Source organism: Propithecus coquereli, unplaced genomic scaffold, assembly GCF_000956105.1.
Source record: "Propithecus coquereli isolate 6110/MARCELLA unplaced genomic scaffold, Pcoq_1.0 Scaffold25, whole genome shotgun sequence".
NCBI classification, from domain to species: Eukaryota; Metazoa; Chordata; class Mammalia; order Primates; family Indriidae; genus Propithecus; species Propithecus coquereli.
Window position 1 is genome coordinate 8,320,048 of NW_012148063.1, and position 22,249 is coordinate 8,342,296.

At 41.4% G+C, this 22,249-nt stretch overlaps 1 protein-coding gene across 1 annotated transcript in view; it reads left to right on the forward strand.

Annotated features, from left to right (window-relative positions):
* The window catches only part of SLC22A3 (solute carrier family 22 (organic cation transporter), member 3), an 89,186-nt gene that overhangs the window by 53,774 nt on the left and 13,163 nt on the right, over positions 1 to 22,249 (forward strand). The window contains exons 2-4 of the mRNA XM_012646790.1: positions 1,396 to 1,550; positions 3,039 to 3,207; positions 4,073 to 4,190. Coding sequence (XP_012502244.1) covers positions 1,396 to 1,550; positions 3,039 to 3,207; positions 4,073 to 4,190 — 442 coding nt within the window. The remainder of the gene's footprint in view (positions 1 to 1,395; positions 1,551 to 3,038; positions 3,208 to 4,072; positions 4,191 to 22,249) is intronic.

Consider the following 22,249-nt stretch of genomic DNA (forward strand, 5'->3'; position numbering starts at 1 on the left):
TGTGACATATTCAGACAATGGAATATTATTCCACACTAAAAAGAAATGGGCTATCAAACTGTGAAAAGACATGGAGGAAACTTAAATACATATTACTAAATGAAAGAAACCAATCTGAAAAGGCTACATACTATATGATTCCAACTATGTAATTCTGGAAAGAGAAAAACTATGGAGACGGTAAAAATATCAGTGGTTGCCAGCGGTTGGTGGGAGGGAGGGATGAACACGTGGAGCACAGAGGATTTTTAGGACAGTAAAACTCTTCTGTTTGATACTACAGTGGTAGATACATGTCATTATACACGTGTCCAAACCCATAGAATGTACAACATCAAGGGTGAGTCTAAAGTACACTGTGGATTTGGGGTGATTATGATGTGTCAGTGCAGGCTCACAATTGTAACAAATGTACCACTCCTGTGGTGTACGTTGACAGTGGGGTGGCCATGCACGTGTTGGGGTAGGGGGTATAAGAGACCTCTTTGTACTTTCTGCTCCATTTTCCTGAGCACACAAAACTGCTCTGTAAAATAGAGTCACTTTTAAAAAATCTAACTAAACTAAGGATACTTCCACCTCTACTTTGCCTGACTCAAGCAAGATGCTATATGTGCAAATACTGTGGAAATTTCTATGGAAAATGTCATAGAATCAAATATCTTAATAGTCATTGACATCAAACCTTCACCAGCCAATAATTTGATACAACTATACTGAACCAATTAACATCAGATTCTTGGAGTATTGTGCACAATACCTTGTTCCTTTTTCTTAAGCTATTTAATAATCATTATGTAAATGATGAAAATAAAATACAAAAATTAAGAACAACTGACATTGGCTGTGAACTTTGTAGTTTATAAAGAGCTTTCACATTAACATCTTATTTGATCCTCTCTACAACCTCATTCTAGAAACAGTGGTAAAAAACAAAAACAAGAGAACAAAATCTGAGTTTTGGAGAGCTTAGGGATTGGCCCAAGGTCCTGTGACTGATACGTGGTTGAGGGGAGAAGATCCCGGGCCAGGCCTTCTGGTTGTCATACACCAGTGCTACTTCTTTCTGCCACTCTCTGCTGATGACTCAACCCACAAAAACGCTAGAAAGTATCACACCTGGGACACCATCTTTTGGGAAACTGCAATCACAGAGGACATGTTCCATGCTTTCAATTTTGTAATGTCGTTTTAGAGGTACATGTTTTATTTGCCCTGTTTTTGCCATAAAACAAGACATGGAGTTTTCAACCATCCTTTACTTTATAATAATGAAGATATAGAGAACACATTTTCTGCACTTATAACTTTTTTAGCAACTCTGAAAATGATAGTTGGTTTCCATTGTGTTGAAGAAAATGTTTAAGGTGAGCCCTTTTCCTCTCTCTCAAAAAGGTATGGCAGAACAGTCATTTACTTAATATCCTGTCTTGGCGTTGGCGTCACTGGTGTCGTGGTGGCCTTTGCACCAAATTTCCCTGTGTTTGTAATCTTCCGATTCCTGCAAGGTGTGTTTGGAAAGGGGACGTGGATGACTTGCTATGTGATTGGTAAGACATTGTTATGCCTTCTCTATTTGGAAACTAGGGCTACATGGCTGAGAAGTGCCAACTATTGGCCTTCCTCGTGTTTCTTTAACGAAGGAGATTTCATTGCAGCTACAGTAATTATTTCTGTGGTTACAAGGGCTCAGAGCCAGGATTCTGACTGCCTTAGAAACTGAAATGCCTTCTTACTTTGGGAAACAAATATGGAATATCTTAAAAACTGGAGTCATCCACTTTCGAGTACTCTATACCATTATCATATGGCTTCTAGCTTTGTTTTATTAGAAATTAATTTTTATAAAAATTTCAATAGCTCCTTGAGACAACATTTTAAAGCATTTTCTGTGTATTCTATGATATGGTTTGAGAATACTTTCCTATGTTTTCAAATATTATCTAACTCTCCTCTTCCTGTACAAGTGGAGAACTTTTTACCACATGGGAAATATGTCTTAAAAATGAGAAGTTCATTTGTGACCTTTTGCTATCTTCCATAACTACAAAATTTGACCTTCTGGGTATGAGAGAAAGAAAAACTTCCCTTTACTTTTTTCTCAGATTACTTGGGAAAGTGCTGGATACTCCTTTGGCTCTATTTCTAGTCCAAGACCAGCCACCTACTTTAGGAGTCAAGGTGGATTCATGACCAGGGAAATGCAACTTCTTATCTTAGATTATTACTCCAGATCTTTGGGCTTCCACTGTCTTCTGTTATTACTTTGCCTTCTCCAAGCAGTGCCCACTTTGGAGACATCTTGAAGATCTTTCTGTGGGTGGGGGAAGTGTCAGGAGGGATTGGTTGTCAGTTGTTGGAGCAGAAGGGATAACTCTGGAATGTGAGGCATTTTTAAGGAGACCCTAGTCTAGGTGAATTTTCAAAGGTGTGATCTTAGGACAACAATCCCAGGATGATCAGAAAAGAGGAAACCAATTAGTAGGAAGGGGAAAGAGAAGAAAAGGATTCCAGCATTAAAATTTTTAAAGAACTATAACATAAATGAAAAAAATCTAACACTGTGGAGAGAATTATCATTTAATAGAAGCTGTCATGTGATAATGAAAAGTATTTGTAGAGTCTAATGTTCACAATGAATCTCCTAAAGAGACTGTAATGTGCAAATCTTTAGAGATACAATGATAAAATTTAGCCAGCTTACTATATTTATGTTTTGATAATGACAATGACCTTTCAAGACAATCATCAATGAATCTGTCCTAAAACCAACACATACATTCTTTGTGTTCCCCTGGTGAACCCAGAAGAGTGCTGGGTTTGAGTATATAAGAGGAAGATGGCAAATGCTTTTGGTAATTGGCAGAGAAGAGCGTAAGGTATGAGGAAGGCACACCTCCATCATCTCAGCAGGTGTGGAGTTCCCGGGTGGTCTAGCAGTGCTGATGGATATAACAGGTGCAATGTCTCTGTATGTGTTTGTTTCTTTTGGAGCCGATCTTGAGCTTCCCTAACCTCTTGTGTTTGTTTTCCTTCAGTGACAGAAATAGTAGGTTCAAAACAAAGGAGGATTGTGGGAATAGTGATTCAAATGTTCTTCACCCTTGGAATCATAATTCTCCCTGGAATTGCCTACTTTATCCCCAGTTGGCAAGGGATCCAGCTAGCCATAACGCTGCCCAACTTTCTCTTCCTCCTTTATTACTGGTAATGTGGCTTTGGTTATTATCATATTTATTCTTATTCCACAGAAATGTAGAGTCCAAACCAACATGAAAATGAAATCAATAAAGGAGATTTTGTAACGTCTCCAAAATGGCTATGTGCTTTGAGAATTTTTTAGAGAATTTTAGGATTTATAGGGATTATTTTTGATTATTCGATTATTAGTTGTCATTAAAAATAAATTCATAAAATACCAAAATACAAAATTCTAAATAATTACATTATATATTATTGTTTTGCAATATCTTTATGAAAACAATAAGGCAACAAACCATATTTGCCAGTATTGCAACATTCAAATTAAATGTAATGAAATTTATTTGCTTCTCTCTATAATCTATTAAGCAGATTAATATTACTCAGGAATTCTCTGAGGAATAAAAAATGTTAAGAGCATCAAAAAACTAAGTTATCAAAAAGCTATAGATATATGTATTTTATTTTTTGGAGTATGGACATATTTTAATGATTCTTCTAATTTAATTTTAATATATGAGCAAGTTGATTTACATAAATCAGGTTCTTAATCTTTTCCTAATACTCATTAAATCTCAATTCTTTTCGTATATCATCAAAGATACTATAGTGTGGGATATCCTGGTTTTGCAAGAGCGCTGTCACATTGATTATTTTGATGAGCAATGATCCAATTATCAAGTTAGCATTTTTTCCATCTGTTATAATCTTGCAAGGATAATCTACATTTCACAGGGCCTATTATAAACTCTCCTAGTCTCCTAAACTTGTATCTAATTGCAAGATCCGTTCTGATAGAAAAACTCAAGTCATAAACTTTTAGGTTTTGAACTTCCTAGGCATAACTCAAAAAAGTCTCCTTCTTTGCCAGGGTGGTTCCTGAATCTCCCCGCTGGCTGATTACGCGGAAGAAAGGAGACAAAGCATTAAAAATTCTGAGAAGCATTGCTAAATGCAATGGGAAGTATCTCTCACCAAATTACTCGAAGGTAATTTTATATGTTACTGGTACCAAAGATGGTTAAAATAGGTAATTAATTTCTTTGTCACATATGTACTTAATTTTGCTTCTTAAAATTGTGTGTATCTTACCAAATGTTGACTAAATAATTTTCAGTTTGAACTAAAAAGATCTTGGGAAAGGTAATAAGATATATTAAAGAAGAAATAATTATAAAGTTGTAATAACATTATAGTTAAGGTTAATTGATCATTTCAGTTCATATTGTAGTAGCTGAACCAAGTTACTTGAATTATTATACTTTACTTACTATAGGGCCTATATTTAACAATTCATCTTGATTGTGCAAACTATAAGTTTTTTGACATTGACTTTAGTGTAAAGAAATGTTTTTAAATTTGGTCTTGGAAATACTACTTATTCAAACCAGAGCTTGAGCAGTAATGCAATATTTTATTCTTTATATTTACAAATGCTGGTCTTCCTTCCTTCCTTCCTTCCTCCCTTCCTCCATCCAGCAGGTGTTTTGGATGCCTCTGTATCAGTGCCCTAAGAAAGGGGTGGGGGATCACAGGCTTATTCGTTGCCCTCTGGAAGATTTGGTGTGCGGTAGAGGATATAACATATATTTGAAGCGACCCCTAAATAATTACAGAATAGCATATAAAGAAAAATATGACAACGCTTTAGCTGCAAAGATTAAGTGAATGCAGAGTAACAGAAGGATTATTATACAAGAAATACTAGAGAAGAATTTTTGGAAGAAATGAATCTTGATTTAAATCTTGAAGAATATTAAGCTTTTAACATTGTTTTCTTTGTAGCACTCAGTTTGTTTCAATAAAAACGTTCTTACAAGAACATTCTGATAAGAACTAGGTTTTGTTGGTTGTATTGGCCCCTCCCTAGCCCTAGAACTAGGTCAGGTATATTTAGATTCCTGCCTTCTTCCTTCTTATATTAAAGTGTGACAGGCAGTGGTCTCTGTGTTTCCAAAGGTTTCTAGTGACCAGTTACCACTAATGTAAATAGGTTAATTATGTACCTTGAGGTTTACAGATATAAAATGTGTGGTAAAGATAAAGCATGATCTATTTAAGGACTATGATTAATGGATCCTTGGAGTGAGCACATTTGAGCTATGCATCCCGTTCCGGGGAAAAACATACCCCTGCTTTCCCAGCTTGCTCTCAGCCCATTGGCTGTCAGTCCCCACAGCTGGATCAAAGGTATGATCATTTCTGTTCAATTTTAATAGTCAAATGCATGTTTTTTGCCATTCACTTAGCAGTATCCTGAAGATACTGCACACATTGTCCCAGAGGTAAGCATATATAAGAGCTAAGTCAAGGTTTATAAGAACATAGAAAAAATAGCTGTGTGCTGATGGCCTGTGAAATAGAATGCCGCATTCTTCAGGCAAGTTGTGTGTCACAGTGAGTGTCACTGAGAGGAGTGTGATTTCCAGAAGCAGCTGCTGCTACACGTCCTGTAAGCGTCCAGTTCAGGGCTGCTCCTGTGGACCCACTGACCCAGCTTCTATTGAATAATTCACGAGCACTGTAGAGATCGTGTCGACAGCAAACTAGTTCCATGTTCTACATGGCTGTGCTTGTACAAGATCATGAACTAGGGGATCCAGTGCCTTCCAAGTCATTTTAACTCTAGTTTTCAGAGGTTAGACAGATGGTCTCCATTGAAAAGCCAGGTCTGAAGCCAGACTTCTGCTTCCCTGGGAAATTGACTCTAGCGTCCTAGCTGCCATTCTTGCCATTCTGTTACCAAAGCTAAGTTTGGGGTTTTTGTTTGTTTTTGTTATCCTAATGACTTTTCATTTTATTCTTACTTTTTTCCCAAAAATTTTAATATGGAAATTCTCAGACCGATTCAAAACTAGAGAAACTAGTATAATGAATCTCTATACACACACCATCCAGATCTAACAATTACCAGCTCCTAACCAATCTTATTTTTTCTACGCTCAACCTACTCTTGCCACTCACTGAAAAGAATCATATCCAGCCATTATGAAAGAGCATTTCATCTTGTAATATTTTTCTCTAAAATAGAAACACATAAATACTTAGTTCTGGGACTACGTGTGCGCTATCTTCAAGACACTGCTAAATGAACAGCAAGAAATATTCATTTGGCTCTTAAAATTCAGTACAAGAAACCACAACTTTGATCCAGCTGTGAGGACTCATTGCCACTGTGAGAGCAAATGGGGGTGGGGGGCGGAGCAGAAATATATATAATATAAATATAAAAATAAGCTTAATGCCATTATTCTAAGAAAAAGCAAATAATTCCTTAATATCAACTATCAAATCAGGGTTTCCAATTCCCTGATTGTCTTACCCTATTTTATGGCTTGTTTGTTGCATTAGAATCCTCCTGAGGTTTGTATGTTGTGATGGGTTGGGCTACCTTTTCAGGATTCTTTAATCTATAAGTTCCTGCACTTTTTCTTTTCCTGGAAACTTTGAGGGTGAAAAATCCCGGGGAGTTTTGCCTGTAGAGTTTCCCACAGTCTAAATTTTGTTGATTACATCCTTAGGATCCTTTAACATGTTCTTCTGACTTTTAGTACTGCCTGTAAATTGGTGGTTAGATCTAGAGCTTTATCAGGCTTGGGTTTGATACTTTTGGCAACACTTCTTCCACTACATTTAATGGAAATGTAAATTCCATTTCTTAATGGAATCTTCATTTATTACTGAAATATTATTATGAAGACCAACTTCTCCCATCAACTCTTGGTTACCCTGAGATATAGTTCATATAGGAAAGGCAGGACATATGCATAATTCTTTCTTTTTTTTCAAAATAGTAAATTGCTTCCCTGTATCCTCCAACAGTGATCAGTGAGTTGTGTGGTTTTTCAAGCCTCATTGTAAATGCCTGGATTTAAACAGATTGTATATGTTTCAGTCCTTTGCAGCTATTTTAGTTTGTATCCTTATTGATGCGCAAATTGCCCCATCTTTGGACAAAGAATGTTTGTGTTGGTTCCTGAGTCCTGTCACTCTTTTTGTAGTTTTGGAATACTTCCTAGCACACCACAATTTCCAACTCACAAACTCATCTTGTAAGTTCCAGTCTCACACTTGGAATCACCTATTTCTCCAAGGGTGCTTTGGTTTTTGAAACAAATGTCTCCAAACTGAACCTACCCATCTCAAACCCTTTTATAATAGTTGTACAACATAAGCAGAAAAACAAAGCTTTATCTTCAAAATGAGAAGGATTTAACATTTCACTTTAAAACACCTTGTTAAGAACTGAATTAATCATGTTAGAGGCCACACCATTGTTTTTCATCTCAAAGGGCCTTATGTTCCCACAAAGCATAATGATGTGCAAAACACCTCTTCGTGATAACCAGAAGTGTTGGCCAGCAAGGCAGGTGTTGCACTTGAACTCCAACACCAAAATCAGAGCAGGATCCTAGTATAGCTTTTGTGGAATGATAAGCATGGCTTGTATCAATTACTCATATTTTGGTGACTCAAATAAATATTGTTCATGTCAACGTTAGGATCCAAGGACTCTGGTTGGATTCAAAGCAGCCCTAGGAGATCTGGCCCCTCTGCAGTCTCCCCTCTCCAAAAGAACCTCGGCCACCTGCCAAGCCCAGCCTGTTCCATCGCTGACACCAGGGGTCCTAGTATATTTAGGGGATCCTAAGGACCTAACTACCCAAGGATGCCCTATATTGCAGAAGATAACCTAAGTTCACTACGATCCAGGATCACACTATTCCCCAGGGCTATAGTAAGTAGAGGGAAGATACGGGAAGAGAAAAGTTTGATGGATTTGATTCCAGCATTCAACCAGATGGATTATTCTGAGGGTTGTGTGTCCTGTAAATCGCCTCAGTTATAGTTCATATGGATGTTACTCATTTCATGGGTAGGCAAACTCTGTCTCTGTCTCACTGGTCTCTGTGCTTCCATATTCCAAAGTTCCTGGCAGGCCTCTGGCTCTGTGGAAGAGACAGCTAACAGGTAGAAAAACAGGTGACCAGAACTACAGGCTCTCTGACTGTACCAGGAGTATAATCATTATTCACCAAAAATAGAATCCGGAAATCAAAATACCAACATAAAATAGGCAAGTGGCGTGAGCTCCTAGGAGGTTAGTAGAAATTAAAGAGAATCAGAGGATGGGTGGGATTGTAAACAGTAGGTGATCGCCCAACACAGAAGGAAGATTACCTGAGACACCTAGTCTGGTGGTTCTTAGCCTCGTAGCATTTGCATACTGTAATTTCTAAGGCCTACTTGAAAAAATAAAAAGCAAATTATTGGTGGTGAGTCTACAATAATTATAGCACAGGCACATCTACAGCATGACAGTGTCTCACGATGTCTTTGGGAACATCCACCGTCACCCAGTGACCCAAGGGAGCATGTTGGGGAAGAGAACTGTTTTCTGCCCTGGCTACACCCTCTATTTTGCTCAGAAGGCAGTTTTTGATGTTCCAGTCAATGTGAAATTTTTCTGTGGTATCAGTTGGACATTACTTCCTCCCTGTTCCCTGTAGTGTGCCATTTCTTGCCTTACGCCTGATCACTAACCACTCAGCTCAGCTTTCCTCTCTCATGCGATGGACATATAATAGTACTGTGTGTATGGGTGAATGATGTATTGAATGACAGTGTTCATCGGCGGTTATGGCCACTGTCCCAGGTGCTGAATGTGTGTGTTTGTCAAAATAGAATGGACAAGTATTTGAGAGTGCCTACAATTTTTGGTAGTAGTAGATGTGGTCTATTGCTAAGTAGTAGAGAGCTGGGATTCTTTCTTAGTGAATGTGAAGTGATGTTACCTGTGATTGATTGTATTAATGTTGTCAACTATTCACTTCCTCTCTGTAAGAGAATTATACATCCCATCCCCGCCCATTGCCAGGTGACTTGTAGCAATACCTCTCTGCAGGCAGTATCCACCCCCACCCAGTGTCAGGCTTGGCCACCTGACTTGATTGGACCCAAAGAGCAGAAGTGCCAGAATACAGATTCAGAGCAGGAGCTTTAAGAGGCATCATGAGTTTCTGACGGCCCTCTTGCTCTTAGCGTCTGCCACAGGAACAGCACATCCCACGTTGAGGCTGTTCCTTCAGCGTGGGTCTCAGGACAAGAGCTACACCTTGTAGCAGAGCTGCCCCAGCTGACCCACACTGCAGTATGGAGAAATAGCTGTTTCTGCAATAAGCTACTGTATGCTAAACCTGTCTCCATATGCTACAGAGATTTGGAGGTGTCTGCTCTTGCAGCCAAAGCTAACTAATGCAGTTGATCATAGTATTACTAGTTCAAGTGCCAGAATAGGGTTCAACACATTTTTGGTTATCCAAAAGGCATCTGATAGTGATAGATTAGATTATTATTTGTAAATATTCATTCGTCTCTCTCATTTCCAAGAGATGAAAATACTTCCTGGCTCCCTTGATGTTGGGCATGGCAATGTAAATTTCCTTGGCCTCGTGGTAGGTGGAGTGTACTTCCTGCGCTTCCACATTGAGCTTGGTTATGTGGCTTGCTTTGGCCGGTGGTAGGTTACCAGACGTGATGCAGATGTGATGAAATGTGGTTCTGAAGTCAGGCTTTCCCTCTGCACTTCAGCCATCACCATGAAGAGAATACCTCCAGCCTCACCTGTGGGGCCCAGAGGAGGCTGAGAAACACCCATAGTAGAGCTGCTCCAGCAAAGCTTCCCCGGGCCTGCCTCTGCAGCTGCCCAGCCAGCCCACACACCTGAGCCATATGAACGTTTACTACTTCACGCTGCTAAGATTAATGGCTGTTATGCTGCGTTATCTATCAATAGTCACCTGATACACTGATCGGACAGCCATTGTCACTGTACTGAACTGGATTATACAACTACACAGGTAGTAACTGTGGCAACATTTTTGTTTTCCTATTTTTCAAGGATTTTAAAGGCCTTTACCCTAAAGATCCCTCTCCTTCCCCTCCCCACAAAACTCCCACATCTTGTCTTTGTATGGGATGTGCTCGTGGAGAATAGTAGGTTATAATTCTAGTTAACAAAAAGCCTCTAGTACCACAGAACTTAATATGTCCATATTTGTTAGTGATATTTTTATGCTATGCTGGCAAAATAAACCCATAATGTTTGATTGTAATTTTCTTATTTTTAGGATATCCGTATATGGTATATTGTTCATAGCTAATCTACAGCTTATTGAAATTGAATACCAGGTGTTATGTCAGTAGGTGTTCACGCATAAACAAGCACATGGGCAGTTCCCATGATGGTATGTTCAGGTGACATCAAAAATGGACATCTGAGCTTTCTGATCCCAAAGGGATTCCTTTGGGCACATCATCAGTATAAGTGATCCCACTCTTTGACATATTTCCAGAACAGAAAAGATTAAAACCTCATTAGAAGTGTCTTGCTAATTTTTAGATTACCTTAGTTATTGGAGGGACTTCTAACTCTTAACGGCTACTGTCTTTTCTATAATTTAATGAACTGTCACACGAATACCAATGTTGCTTCAGAAAGGGACTTTCCAGCTTTGGGAATATCTGTTTCTGACATTTCCTTTCAAAGGGGGATTTTTATAAACAATTTTTTTCTTCCAAAAGAGGAACCACACCATGATTCTGACTTTCATGAAGTCCATCAGGGCTATATGGTAATTCAGTCCAGTTATGATGTTGTCTTTGTTAACCGCTGTGTTTAGTTGTTATCTCAGACTTGGGATTCGAAATTTCTCTGCATGAAATTAATTTCAAAAGATCCAGAGAACATAGTTTAGGTCCAGGCAGTGGCGGAAGAGTCTGTAGGACAGTCCTGTGTCAGAATGGGAAAGGTGTGAGTCCCAAAAATAGTTAAGGTTATTGGAAAAAAAGTCACTGGGAACACATCCAGTGCTTTCCCCTGACAGAGCTAAATCTTCGTTCTTTCACTGCACAGTGAATGGTGCCAATTCTACCAGCAAAGCCCTCATCTTGAAAATGACTCAAAAATGGTAACTGTGTATGCATATTATCACATTCGCTTTAATTTAGAATATTCTTAGATGCATAAAAAATGTCAGGACACTTGATATACCCAACACAAAATGGACCTTTGCAGCCAATCATTAATTTACTCATATTTCATATTTTTGGAAATAGCCTGAGTTCTATAAATGGGCTGTGTTTAAATGGCTGTCTTTACTTTCTGTGTCTTTAACTTTTTAAAAATAAGATTACCTAACATAAAATGTGAGAACCGTTTATGCTACACTGAAATGGTCATAAGAGCAGCACTGATAAACTGTTATGTCAAGAGCATGTCAAGGGCTCTGAGTTCCTTTCTTAAACGTAGTGATTAATGAGTTCCTTTTGTTGCATTTTCGAGGTCTGAAATGTCAGTTCTTGGCGCGCTCATGGCTGAAGAATGACCAGATGCACCAAAGTAAGACAAGCACAAAAATGAGATTTATTGAGGAGAGAAAGATAGGAGTATAGGGCAGAGCAAGATATAGGTTTACAGAGCATGATACATACACCACAGATGATGAAAGGACCCATTGTCACAGCAAAGGGAGAGCAAAAGGAAGGGCTTGGTTATGGTCTCAGTCTTGTTTTATAGCATCCCAGGAGGGACCCCCCTAGTGGCTCAGACATCACCACTGAACCCCTTTGATTGGACAGTTGGGAGTCGCATGACCTGAGTCTTACTATGCATGTGGGGTGTTCTAGGTCACTTTCTGGGCTCTATTGTACCTGTGCAGCTTGGCCCGTGGGCTAAAGAGTCCTCTGCATTCTTTTGCAATTGGTGCACTAAATTCTGATTGGTAGATTTATAGGGTGTTCCCTCCTACCCCAGGTGTGGCAATCACTCAGGACAGGATTAAGGTGGAGCAGGGCCAAGACGGGCCCACCGTTCTCCTTCTTCCCACATGGGGCAATTACATTAAGGCAAGGCACCCACTTTCATCCCTAGGAGACCTGGAATCCCTCGCTATCTACCTAACACTTTCACTAAAGGAAATTCAACCTAACACCTTCCATATCAGTGGGCTCTCATTTAACCCATATAAATATGGAGGAGAGGATGTTCCAGAGCATTATATGACTTTAAAGGTATTAGAAATTCAAATTACACGTGCCTTAAAGACTGAGATTACAATCCTGGAATGAGCCAGGGAAGCTGCCAGGTGCCTCCCCACGGAGCAGCGTCTTGAGCGAGGAACCGCAGAGAGTTGTGCCTTCTCTCCCACGCACCCAAACTCATCTTCCAGATCCCCTCTTGAAATTACTGGGTGATGCCTTTGTCAAAATCCTAACTATTTCTTATTAATACAAGTTAAAGTTTGAGAAATATTCATGAGAGCTGTGAAAGGAAAGCACTCAGCCTTATTGTTGTATAAACTTCATTTTTCAATCCTCTCAGCCAATGCTGGTGTCTGAGGACATATTACTGAAGGGTAATGGTATTCACAGAACCCAGGACAGCTAATGCACTCAGAGGGTGTCCAGTAGGGTGGTCAACTGTCCCCGTTTTCCCAGGACTGGGAGGATTCCTGGAACTTGGGGGTTTCAGAGCTAACACTGAAAGTGTCATGGGCAAACTGGGATTGCTGGCCTGACTGGAGCAGGTGCCCTGGAATTTGCTGGTCTATTCCCAGTAGCAAAGGCAAACTGCTGAACGCCCTGTGCCTGCCAAGCCTCCGCTTTCTTCCCCAGCCCCTTCTTACTCAATGCCTGGTTTCTACTCTAGTCCTTCATCGGCTCCTGAGCCCTAGCCTGTCTGACTGGGCCCCGGGCCCCTGCTTGCTCTCTGCCTGCTCCTTCCTCAGAAAGTAGTAAAGTCTTCACGCGTTCATTGTCTTAAAACTAGATGCTGGCACCCCCTTCACGGCTGGTACCTGCTCTTTCTAGAGATTGCTGCCGCCGAGAGCCCATCCTCCCGATGAGTACCTGGGCCATAGACGGCAGAGCCAGCTCACAGAAGACCCTAGTGTGTCCTCTGCCCTCCGGCTGGCCTCTCCACTTGGAGGAACGAGTCCCTTTGCTTGTTTAGGCTCAGAGCCACAGCCCTTTCCATTCTCACTTACTCTGCTGTCCCTGCTGCTGAGATTCCAGCAAACCTGACAGGCAGGTCTACGTGTTAGCTGCCTCCGAGGGGAGGTTTTTCCAGGTTCTTGGTAATCATCAGGAAAAAGAATTTCAGGACATACCACGTAAGCCAACCAAACAAAAGGTTTTTTTTTACTATTATTCTTATTGAAAGCAAAAGTACACTCTCAAATGAGAGAACAGGCAGACTGAAAAAGAGCGGCTTTACCAGGAGGAAATGGTTTTGGTCTTTTGTAGTCTTACTGATTGAGGGGAGGAATGTTCAAGGCTAAAGGGTTGACTTTTTCTAAAAATCTAGGTAGTAATTCCTAGAATTGGGTTCCCTCCCATTTTTATACTTTATAAGATTTTCTCAGAACTGTCAGGGTGATGTCAAGGATGGAGAAATTTTAAAACCACCATGTAAATGATCTTGTATTTAGGCAAAGTTCATGTAAGGTGGCAGAGATCGCTGACAAGCCAGTTCAAGGCAGTTTTTACCTGTTATTCTCAGCCCCTCTAGCTATGATGGCTTCTGCGTGAGGGCCGTTTACGTTAACACCTGCACCTGATCTTCAGGCCGCTGCACTGGACCTTGGCCCTGTCTTCTCGTCTTCTACTCTAACATTTGTGGGTTATGACCCAGGAGGGGAGATCTGAGCTCCACGTAGTGATGCTGAGAGCTACTCAGTCATGCTTTAGTCATGTAATCTGGAAATCAGTGGGCTTCCACATTCCCTGCTCAAAGGATGGGTTCCCCTCACCCTTTAGGAACAAGGGTCCCCTCTTCCTACCCAGCACCCCTTGGTAGGCAGAGATGCATTTGCTTTTGTCTAGCCTAGCCCAGGACCCACTGATATTGCAAACAAAATTAAAATATAAAACAAAACAAATCAGCCACTCAGGCTTATTTTATTCTGTTAATATTGGTTGCTCTCTTTTGTGAGAATTGTGAACATACCTAATTCAATTATTTGAGCTCTGGGTCCTTCTCTAACAGAAGAGAGGAGTGAATTTGCTTTTCCTTTTTCTGTCTTCAGCGTGTGCCAGGGAATGTCCCTCTGATACCTTCTTTGGAACCTTCACCTCTATCGGCTTTTTCAAGTGTTTTGTTCCTTTGCCGTCTTACCCATTCTTGTGTTTCTGGCGAAATCAGTTTCTGCAATCCAAATGCCCGTTCTTCCCTACCATGGGGAAATGAGAACGTGCTCCTCTCTGTGAGCGCCTTCCTCGGCGGAGGCCATAATGCATAGTACGTCCAGAGCCCTTTGCAGCCAGGGGCCCCGGAGGAGTTCCTGGTGCTATTCATGATCCATAGCTGCCCTTTCCATGACAGTCCTACGCACTAGATCTTTGACCCACCAGGAAAATTGCCTTTTTTCCTGAAATAATACTGAAAAAAGAGATGCAGCCTGGGAAGAAAGTGAAATCCATTTAAATTCCCCAGAGCGAGATTGAACATTGGGTGTACACAGATGTGCCCCTTTGACACAGGAGGAAATCGTACTAAATAGTAACGGAGAAAACACATTGAGATTCGAGGCCTCATCCAGGAAGATGATATAAAAAGATACCAGGTGCTGGATTTTCATGGGATAAATCCTCCCTTCCTTAGAAAGAATTAAAATTACCCGTCGCCTCCCATTTGTATACACAGGAGTGCAATGCGCACTACCCAAAGGATGGACATATTTGAAACACGGACTTCGGGGCGGGGGGGAACCAAGGGCAACACACGTAACCTAAACATCTGTACACCCATAATTTGCTGAAATAAAAAAAAAAAAGTAAAAAAAAAAAAGAAAGAATTAAAATTAAGATCCATCTAATGGATGGGTGGATGAAGGACATCTAGGTTGTGTTGGCATAGCAACACGTCTTCCTAGGGGTGCTGATGGTGCAAACCCACCCACTCATACAAACTGCATTGGGCCCATCCGTGCAGAGATGGCTACACTACTTGGTTTGGAAAAAGTTATATGGACCTGCTCTGTTTTCTTTTTTCTCTGACTTTGGCACTATTTGAGGGAAAGGAAATATAATTTCCTCCTTTCCATACATAAAGGGCAATGGATTGATAGGAAGTCTTTGCAAGGTGCCTAAATAAAGGGTTCATTAAAGAGCAGAGAATCTTTATCCTTTCCAGGAGAATAACTTAGGGAATGTTAGGGAAATAGTCAGAACTGAGGACATTTTTTCTGCTAGAGGAATCTTTCTTGTAATAGGAAAACTTTGTCACCTTCCCTAGTGATGGGCATGGAGGGTGACCAGAGAGGGAACCCAGGACGAGCAGATTGCACTATTCTTGTTCACATACTCCTGTCTCCCAGCAGCTGTAGCCTCAGCCCCAGAGTTGATGAAAGAATAACGTGGTCAGTCTATCCAGTGGGCTACAGATCCTTAGGGACTATGGAGTTGCTACAAGGGTCCAGAAACCATTTACAACCAAGCCTTGTCTGTAGGATGAATTAATACATCTTGGATAAAAATGTACTTTTTTTTTCAGATGAAAGTAAATGCAATTGTAGTTAATAACAAATTGGAAGATGTTATTAAACCACAATAAATTTGTGTCATTTTGTGGTCTCAATGAGCAGAAGTGAAAAGCACAATTCCCATCATGTGGGCAGTCTTCAAATTCTGGACACTAACCGGACATCCTCATGCTCAGTAATGAGAGGAGCCACGGACCTGTGAGCACATGTGAAGTGTTTCCACCTGTTGGACAACTACTGCAGGAGCTTTCAGAGTTAAAGTTATACCCTACTCTTAGGAAGAGCTGAAGGACTCTTTAACTATACCTGAGTTTCTTTGGAAAATTTCTCAGTATTCCCAGGCGAAATCAAGGGCTTTCTGAGTAAGACATAAGGAAAGCAAAATTAGATATTTGGCAAATCTGGAAGCACTGAAGATGGAGGAAATTCTGAGATGATCTCTAAATGCCTCTGTGAGGTTGTTTTGGTTCCTGTTTTTCTTTGGGTGCAGGGTTGAGTTAGCTGTGCCCCTCGGCGCATGGCTCAGTCGCCACGGGGCTATGCAAGGCCCTTCCTCGCTTTGCTTGGTTTTCCTCTCCCCTTCCTCCCCCAACCCCCTCTTCCCTCTGTAGGTTCCCACCCCATGTGTCTAATTTACGCCCTTTGATATTCATGTGTCCTTATGACGCAGAGGGTGCTGTATTTAGGTGACATAAATGGCACCGTTCCGCCCCAGATCTTGTTGTAATGCTGACTTTTCCACTCAACCACGTTTTAAATGTCTGCCCAACTTGCTCATGTGTGCGTGCATTGCTTCCAACTGCCACGTGATTGTTATTAGTACATGCCCGTGTGTCTCACGTCTCCATCTTCCTGATGATGGGCCTGGGGTTGCTGCCAGTGATTGTGATCGGTGTTTTCATGCGTGTCCCCTTTGGACCTGTGTGTGGTTTCCCATGGAGTACAAGGCCTCGCAGTAGAGCTACCTGGTCCCAGCATGCATGAAAGCTTAGTACCTGAGTAATGCCAGCCTGCTCTCCATGTCCACTCCACTGGTGGTATCCATGTGTCCCCTTTTCCACATACACATTTGGGATATTCCACTTTTCTGATTTTGGCCAGCCTCCTGGTCTGCACAACTCTGGTTGCTAGTGAGGTTCAGTGTCGTCACTGGAGCACATGGAAAAGAGAAGAAATCAAAGGGCAGCCAGGATCCCCACTGTCACAGCCAGCAGGCAGGGACCAGGCTAGAGCCGGAATGGAGACCAAACACCCTGAGTGTGAAGGGATGGAAAAGATGGGGAACACCAGTGGCTGACACAGGGACCCCACTGTCAGCTTGCTGAGCGGTGGGTCAGAGCTGTGTGAAGGAGGAGAGAAGAAGGATCCAGTTCCCCAAGAAAAGGGCTAGCGGGGTACAGGAGCAGCAGACCCCCACCCTGCTGGCTCTCTGAGAATGCTGCCCTGGACTTTCCCCATCACCACTACCCTGAGCACTTGGGTGACCCCAGCCTGATGTCACCCTGGCTGTCCTTGACCTGTACAGAAAGTGCTGCCCACCCAGAATAGGGGTGGGACTGCCTATGTGCCCAGGCCCAGGCAGGAGACACCTGCCAGGAATCTAGCTGGAAAAGGCTGCAGTTATCCTGGAATTCTGCACACACCTGAGCAGCTGGAACGGATTCCCTCAACTAGCGAGGAGACAGGTGGTCTGAAGAGCTTGTGTGTTATTGACTATGGTGTTAAAGACCATGCTCTGAAAATACTTCCTGAAGCATTCGGACTAAGAAGAAGTGATGATGAGAACTGTGATGGGTTGGGTGTGTGGCTTCGATGTATATTTGTGATATGGCAGAGGATTTGCTTTAATTCACTTGCAACAGCTTTCTATCCCTCTTCAAAAAAATCCATGGCTACCTAGTGTCTTATAGATACGCAAGTTGCCTATTAGTGAAACTAAAAGTTTTGTGTACTGTAGTTTCAGACATTGGGCATTTTTAAAATGTGATATTTAGAACTTTTTCTGTTTCCATAATGATTATTGGCATCTACTGGTGCCATTGGAGACTTTCAGTGGCCTAACATCAATTAAGCCTTTCAGATGAGTTTTAGAATAAAACTTTAGAAATAAGAGAGTGCTCTCTCTTATTTTTTCTTCTCTCCTTCCCTTAATTTAATAGCCTCCCCCCAAAAAACAAAAGATAAAAATAAAAACGTTCTCAGCTTTGTTTTTAAGAAATGAAGAAATGTTCCAACACGTCACCCACCACTGCAACCTTCTAACCTTTGCTAACATCGCGGCTGCACCCTAGGTCCCTTGTGGGCCTCTGTAGATAGAGGCCCTTTTGCTGCTCTTGGCGGCATGCCCAGGCCTGCAGGAGTGAGTGACAGACTCCATCAGGCCAACTCAAACCAACAGCATAAAATGTCTTCTCCACAGCGTATCTCGCCAAAAGAGCCACCTGGGCCTAGGCTATGGGGACTCACTCCGTCCTGGACAGTAGCCCTGGTGAAGAGTGCAGTTGAGCCCTTGAAATGTGGCAAGTCTGCGTTGAGATGTGCTGTCAGAGCAAACTGTACAACGGGTTTCAGAGATTTAGCATGAAGCAGAGAATGTGAAATATCTCATGAATTTCATACTGATTACAGTTGAAATGGTAATATTTTGGGTAGACTGGATTAAATGAAACATCATTAAAATTAATTTTGCCATTTCTTTTCTAACATGGCCATTAGGAAACATAAATTTACAAATGTGGTTCACATATTTTTATTGGACAGCACTGGTCTAAGGGACAGGGATTTATTTTTACTACCTCAAATAGCATCAAACACTCAAGATAATTTTAATACAGACATTTCTTTATCATGTGAGCGCTTACACAATAAAGAGTAGATTTTTTTATCTACTCTTGTTTTAAGGGATAATGAGGTTTTCAAAAATTCCCAAAGCACTACAGGTAATTCGGAAAATTCTCTTTTATGGATACCAGGTAGCACTATTTCCACCGAAAAGCTGGCAAAAGCTCTGTCACATCAGATACGTACTCCTGGCCCTTCTGGGACTGGCCTTTGTCTGACTAAGGGGCTGTCCCCTGGGCAGTGGGGTGGAAGGACGTGAGCACACCTCAGCAGTCCCCTGTGTGCTTCCTCCCCGCCGCGCTGAGCCCTCCGGTGTCTGACGCTTGCCTGTAAGACCTGTGAGCAGTCTAGCTTTGAGTATGGGTCAGTGTGCCCCAAATCCTCAAATGAGATTTTATTCATACAAACTTCTTAGAAACTAGCATTTTCTAGAAATCAGAGCCTACAGGAAATTAGTGATGACACATTCACCTATTAAGGCACAGTGTTGGACTCAAGAGTAGGTAAATTCCTCCTCTAATCAGTGTCAGCTTTCCTTGTGAAATATGGCAACTGATGAAATCACCTATGGAAAACAACCAGATGAAGTTGCCAGGCTAAAATGCAGCTACCCAACACTGTCCCCTTCCGCTGCCCATGGCAGAGCCTGTGGAGCAGCAGTGTTCTTCCCTCCTAAGCCTGCGAAGACTCAAATTTCTTCTCAACCCAGGGCTCCAGGAAGAACTAAATACCGGAGTGAGCAGTTGAGGTGGGACCTGTTCATTTACTCTCAGTGCTTCTCACCCCAGTCTCCTGGGGTGTGATTAAAATGTGATTCTGACTCTAGGTCCTGCCCAGGACGTAGTTAATAGGCTCCCAGGTGATGTGGATGCTGCTGACTTGGAGGCCACACCTTGAGTAGCAAGGTTCTCTACGTGTTGTTTGCTTGTGTGTACATTCATGAAAATTTACCTTAACTTTAAGCCTGGGAGATCAACAGTGCCAAATTGACCTTAAATACATCTGGCATAGTTAAGAAAATCCAAAGCAAAAAGAAGTCTGTTCCTATATTTAAAAAAAAAAAAAAGGCACAGCAACAGTTCTCTTTATGAAGGAATTTGTGTCAGAGCATCTTCAAAAGCATCTCCCTTTATGCATTGCGGTATTAGTTACAGCTTACTAACTGGAAAAGTGCTGAGCGAATTGTCACCTGGAAGTAAAGTATCTCTCAAATGTTATAAAAAGTATCTCAAATGTTATATAAAAGTATCTTAAATGTTATATAAAGTATCTCTCAAATGTTATAAAAAGTAACGTTCACGTTACAGCCTCTGGTACTGAGCACTTACTGTGTTCCAGGGGTGTGTGTGCGCGCCAGTGCTCATGGGTTATCTAATCGAGTCTTCAAAATACCCTAATGAAGGAAGTATTATCCTCTTCATGCTACTAATGAGAAAACTAAGGCTCATAAAGTTTAGATAACATGCCAGTAAAAAAAAAATAAGTAAAATACCACGTCTCTGGCCTGTCTTTTTTTGACCTGAAACCAGTCCTCCACATGGAGAGCTCCGAATACCATGTTTACAACAGATGGTTATTTATACTGTCTTTCTCTTTCTTGGCAATTTAAATTAAAATGTCAACTTGAAGAAATGTTTCAGAAAGGCACCAGGAAGAATTGTAAGAAGAGCTGAATTAATCAAAGAAAGATGAATAAAGTACTCTTTTAACAGAGTACATCATTGTTGCCAAACAATGTCTTGGCAGGGTTAAGGGACGATCAAAGAGACGGATAGAGCAAATAGCAATCCCACTCCTTGAGGAAATACAGGGACGCGGCATCTGCAGCTTAACCTTGAGCGATGGCTTCTTCTATGAGTGGGGCAGCATCGCTAGGCAACGAGCCTCCAAACAGACAAATGTTACCCCGATCATTTCCCCTTTTCCCCTTTGCTCCAAATCAAAACCAGCACTCCCCATTTGGATGGTATAAAAGGTATGAGAAAATAGAATGGCAAGTGAGAGACAAAAGACAGCATGCTGTGTGCTTCTATTTCTATGAAATTCTAGAAAAAGCAACACTGTCATGACAGACAGCAGATGTGAGGGTGCCAGGACCCAGAGTGGGTGGAGGGGACTGACTTCCCAGAGACGCGAGGAAACTTTCTGGGGCCATGAAAAAGTTCTGTACCGTGGCATGGGAGTGGTAATATGACTCCATGCATTTGTCAAAACTCATTAAAGTGTGCACTTAAAATTGCTGAATTTTATTGTATATAAATTATGTGTAAATATAATAAATTATATGTAAATGAATAAAGCACATTTTTCAAAATACGTGATAACCTGGTATAACTGTATCCACCTCAGACTAGGCAAAATTTGGTAACCCTTTGGCAATAAAAAATAAGCACAGCTATAAAGCCAGAAGTTATTGTAAAAGAATAATAGCCATAGCCACCACTGCACACGAGCTGCCAAGACTTTGCTGGATGAATTCCATCCAAGATACGGCTTTTAGTCTCCCGAGGTCTTTGGACGCCCAGAAAGTGGGTCGTCTTTCAGAATATCTGCGTCACTGGGGAGAAGATGTTAGTAAATCAAAGACCAGCTGGATTTGTTCTTAAATGTAGCAACATACTTACTCGCCTGGAAGTACTATTAATCCTTTCATTCACTGGACAGGGAGGATTGGTTTTATGGTCTCGATTACTTTCATTTGTACTCAGCACTTCATACTTTGCTGGTGGAGGAAAGATACTGGGCATTAAACTTGTGCTTTGGAAAAGCAGAGATCATGAGACTGCTTGGTTCTAAATCTTAAACGTCGGAATTAAGACTAATACCGAATTATTTTTACAGAGTGAATTGGAATATTGAAGCAATTTTTAAACTGTTCACTATAAAATATTTTGCCTAAAATATTCAGTTATTAAAGCAAAAGCATTGTTCTGGACTGGATTCTTCAGATAATTCTGCTTTTGGCAACAGTGACAGAAAACCAACTTAAATGAATTCAGACAATAGGGACATTCACTGCCTCATGTGTCTGGAATTCTAGTTACAGAGTGTTCAGGGCTCGCCAAACTGGGGTCTCAACAGTCTCACTAAACCATGGCTTCCTGCCCCCCCCCACACCCTGCTGACAGGGCAGCTTCGTCTTAGGACTGGCTCCCCGTAGCTGTGGGGGGTGCTGTGATCTATGTGGGCCCACCATGTCTTCATTCATTCCCTGAGGGGAGAGGGAGAAGATTCCTTCAGGAACCTCTGACTTAAGAGCAATGAAGGATGTGCCCAGAGGCCCTTTTCTCGTTGGCTCAAATTGTGTTGCAGGCTCCCTGCTCATTGGCTCAAAGTGGGACACATGCCCAGTCACTGACACAGAGGATAGCATTGCCCTTAGGTAACCAGGCCTTCTTCTGCAACTGGAAGCAGGCTCAGCTCCCCTGAGAACACGCACTGATGCATCGTACGGGAATGGGGGGTTCTGTTAGGAAAGAGAAGGAGGGAATAATACTGAGTCAATAACTAGGTACACTGGTGTCTAAGTTAAATCCATGCATTTAAAAGTGAGCTTTTTTGTTATAAAAGTATTATAATATGGTTTTAATTTTTATGGCTGAAAAGAAGGTAAAAACCACCATAATCTCACTGCCTCATGATAACTATTTTTTTTTTTTTTTTTT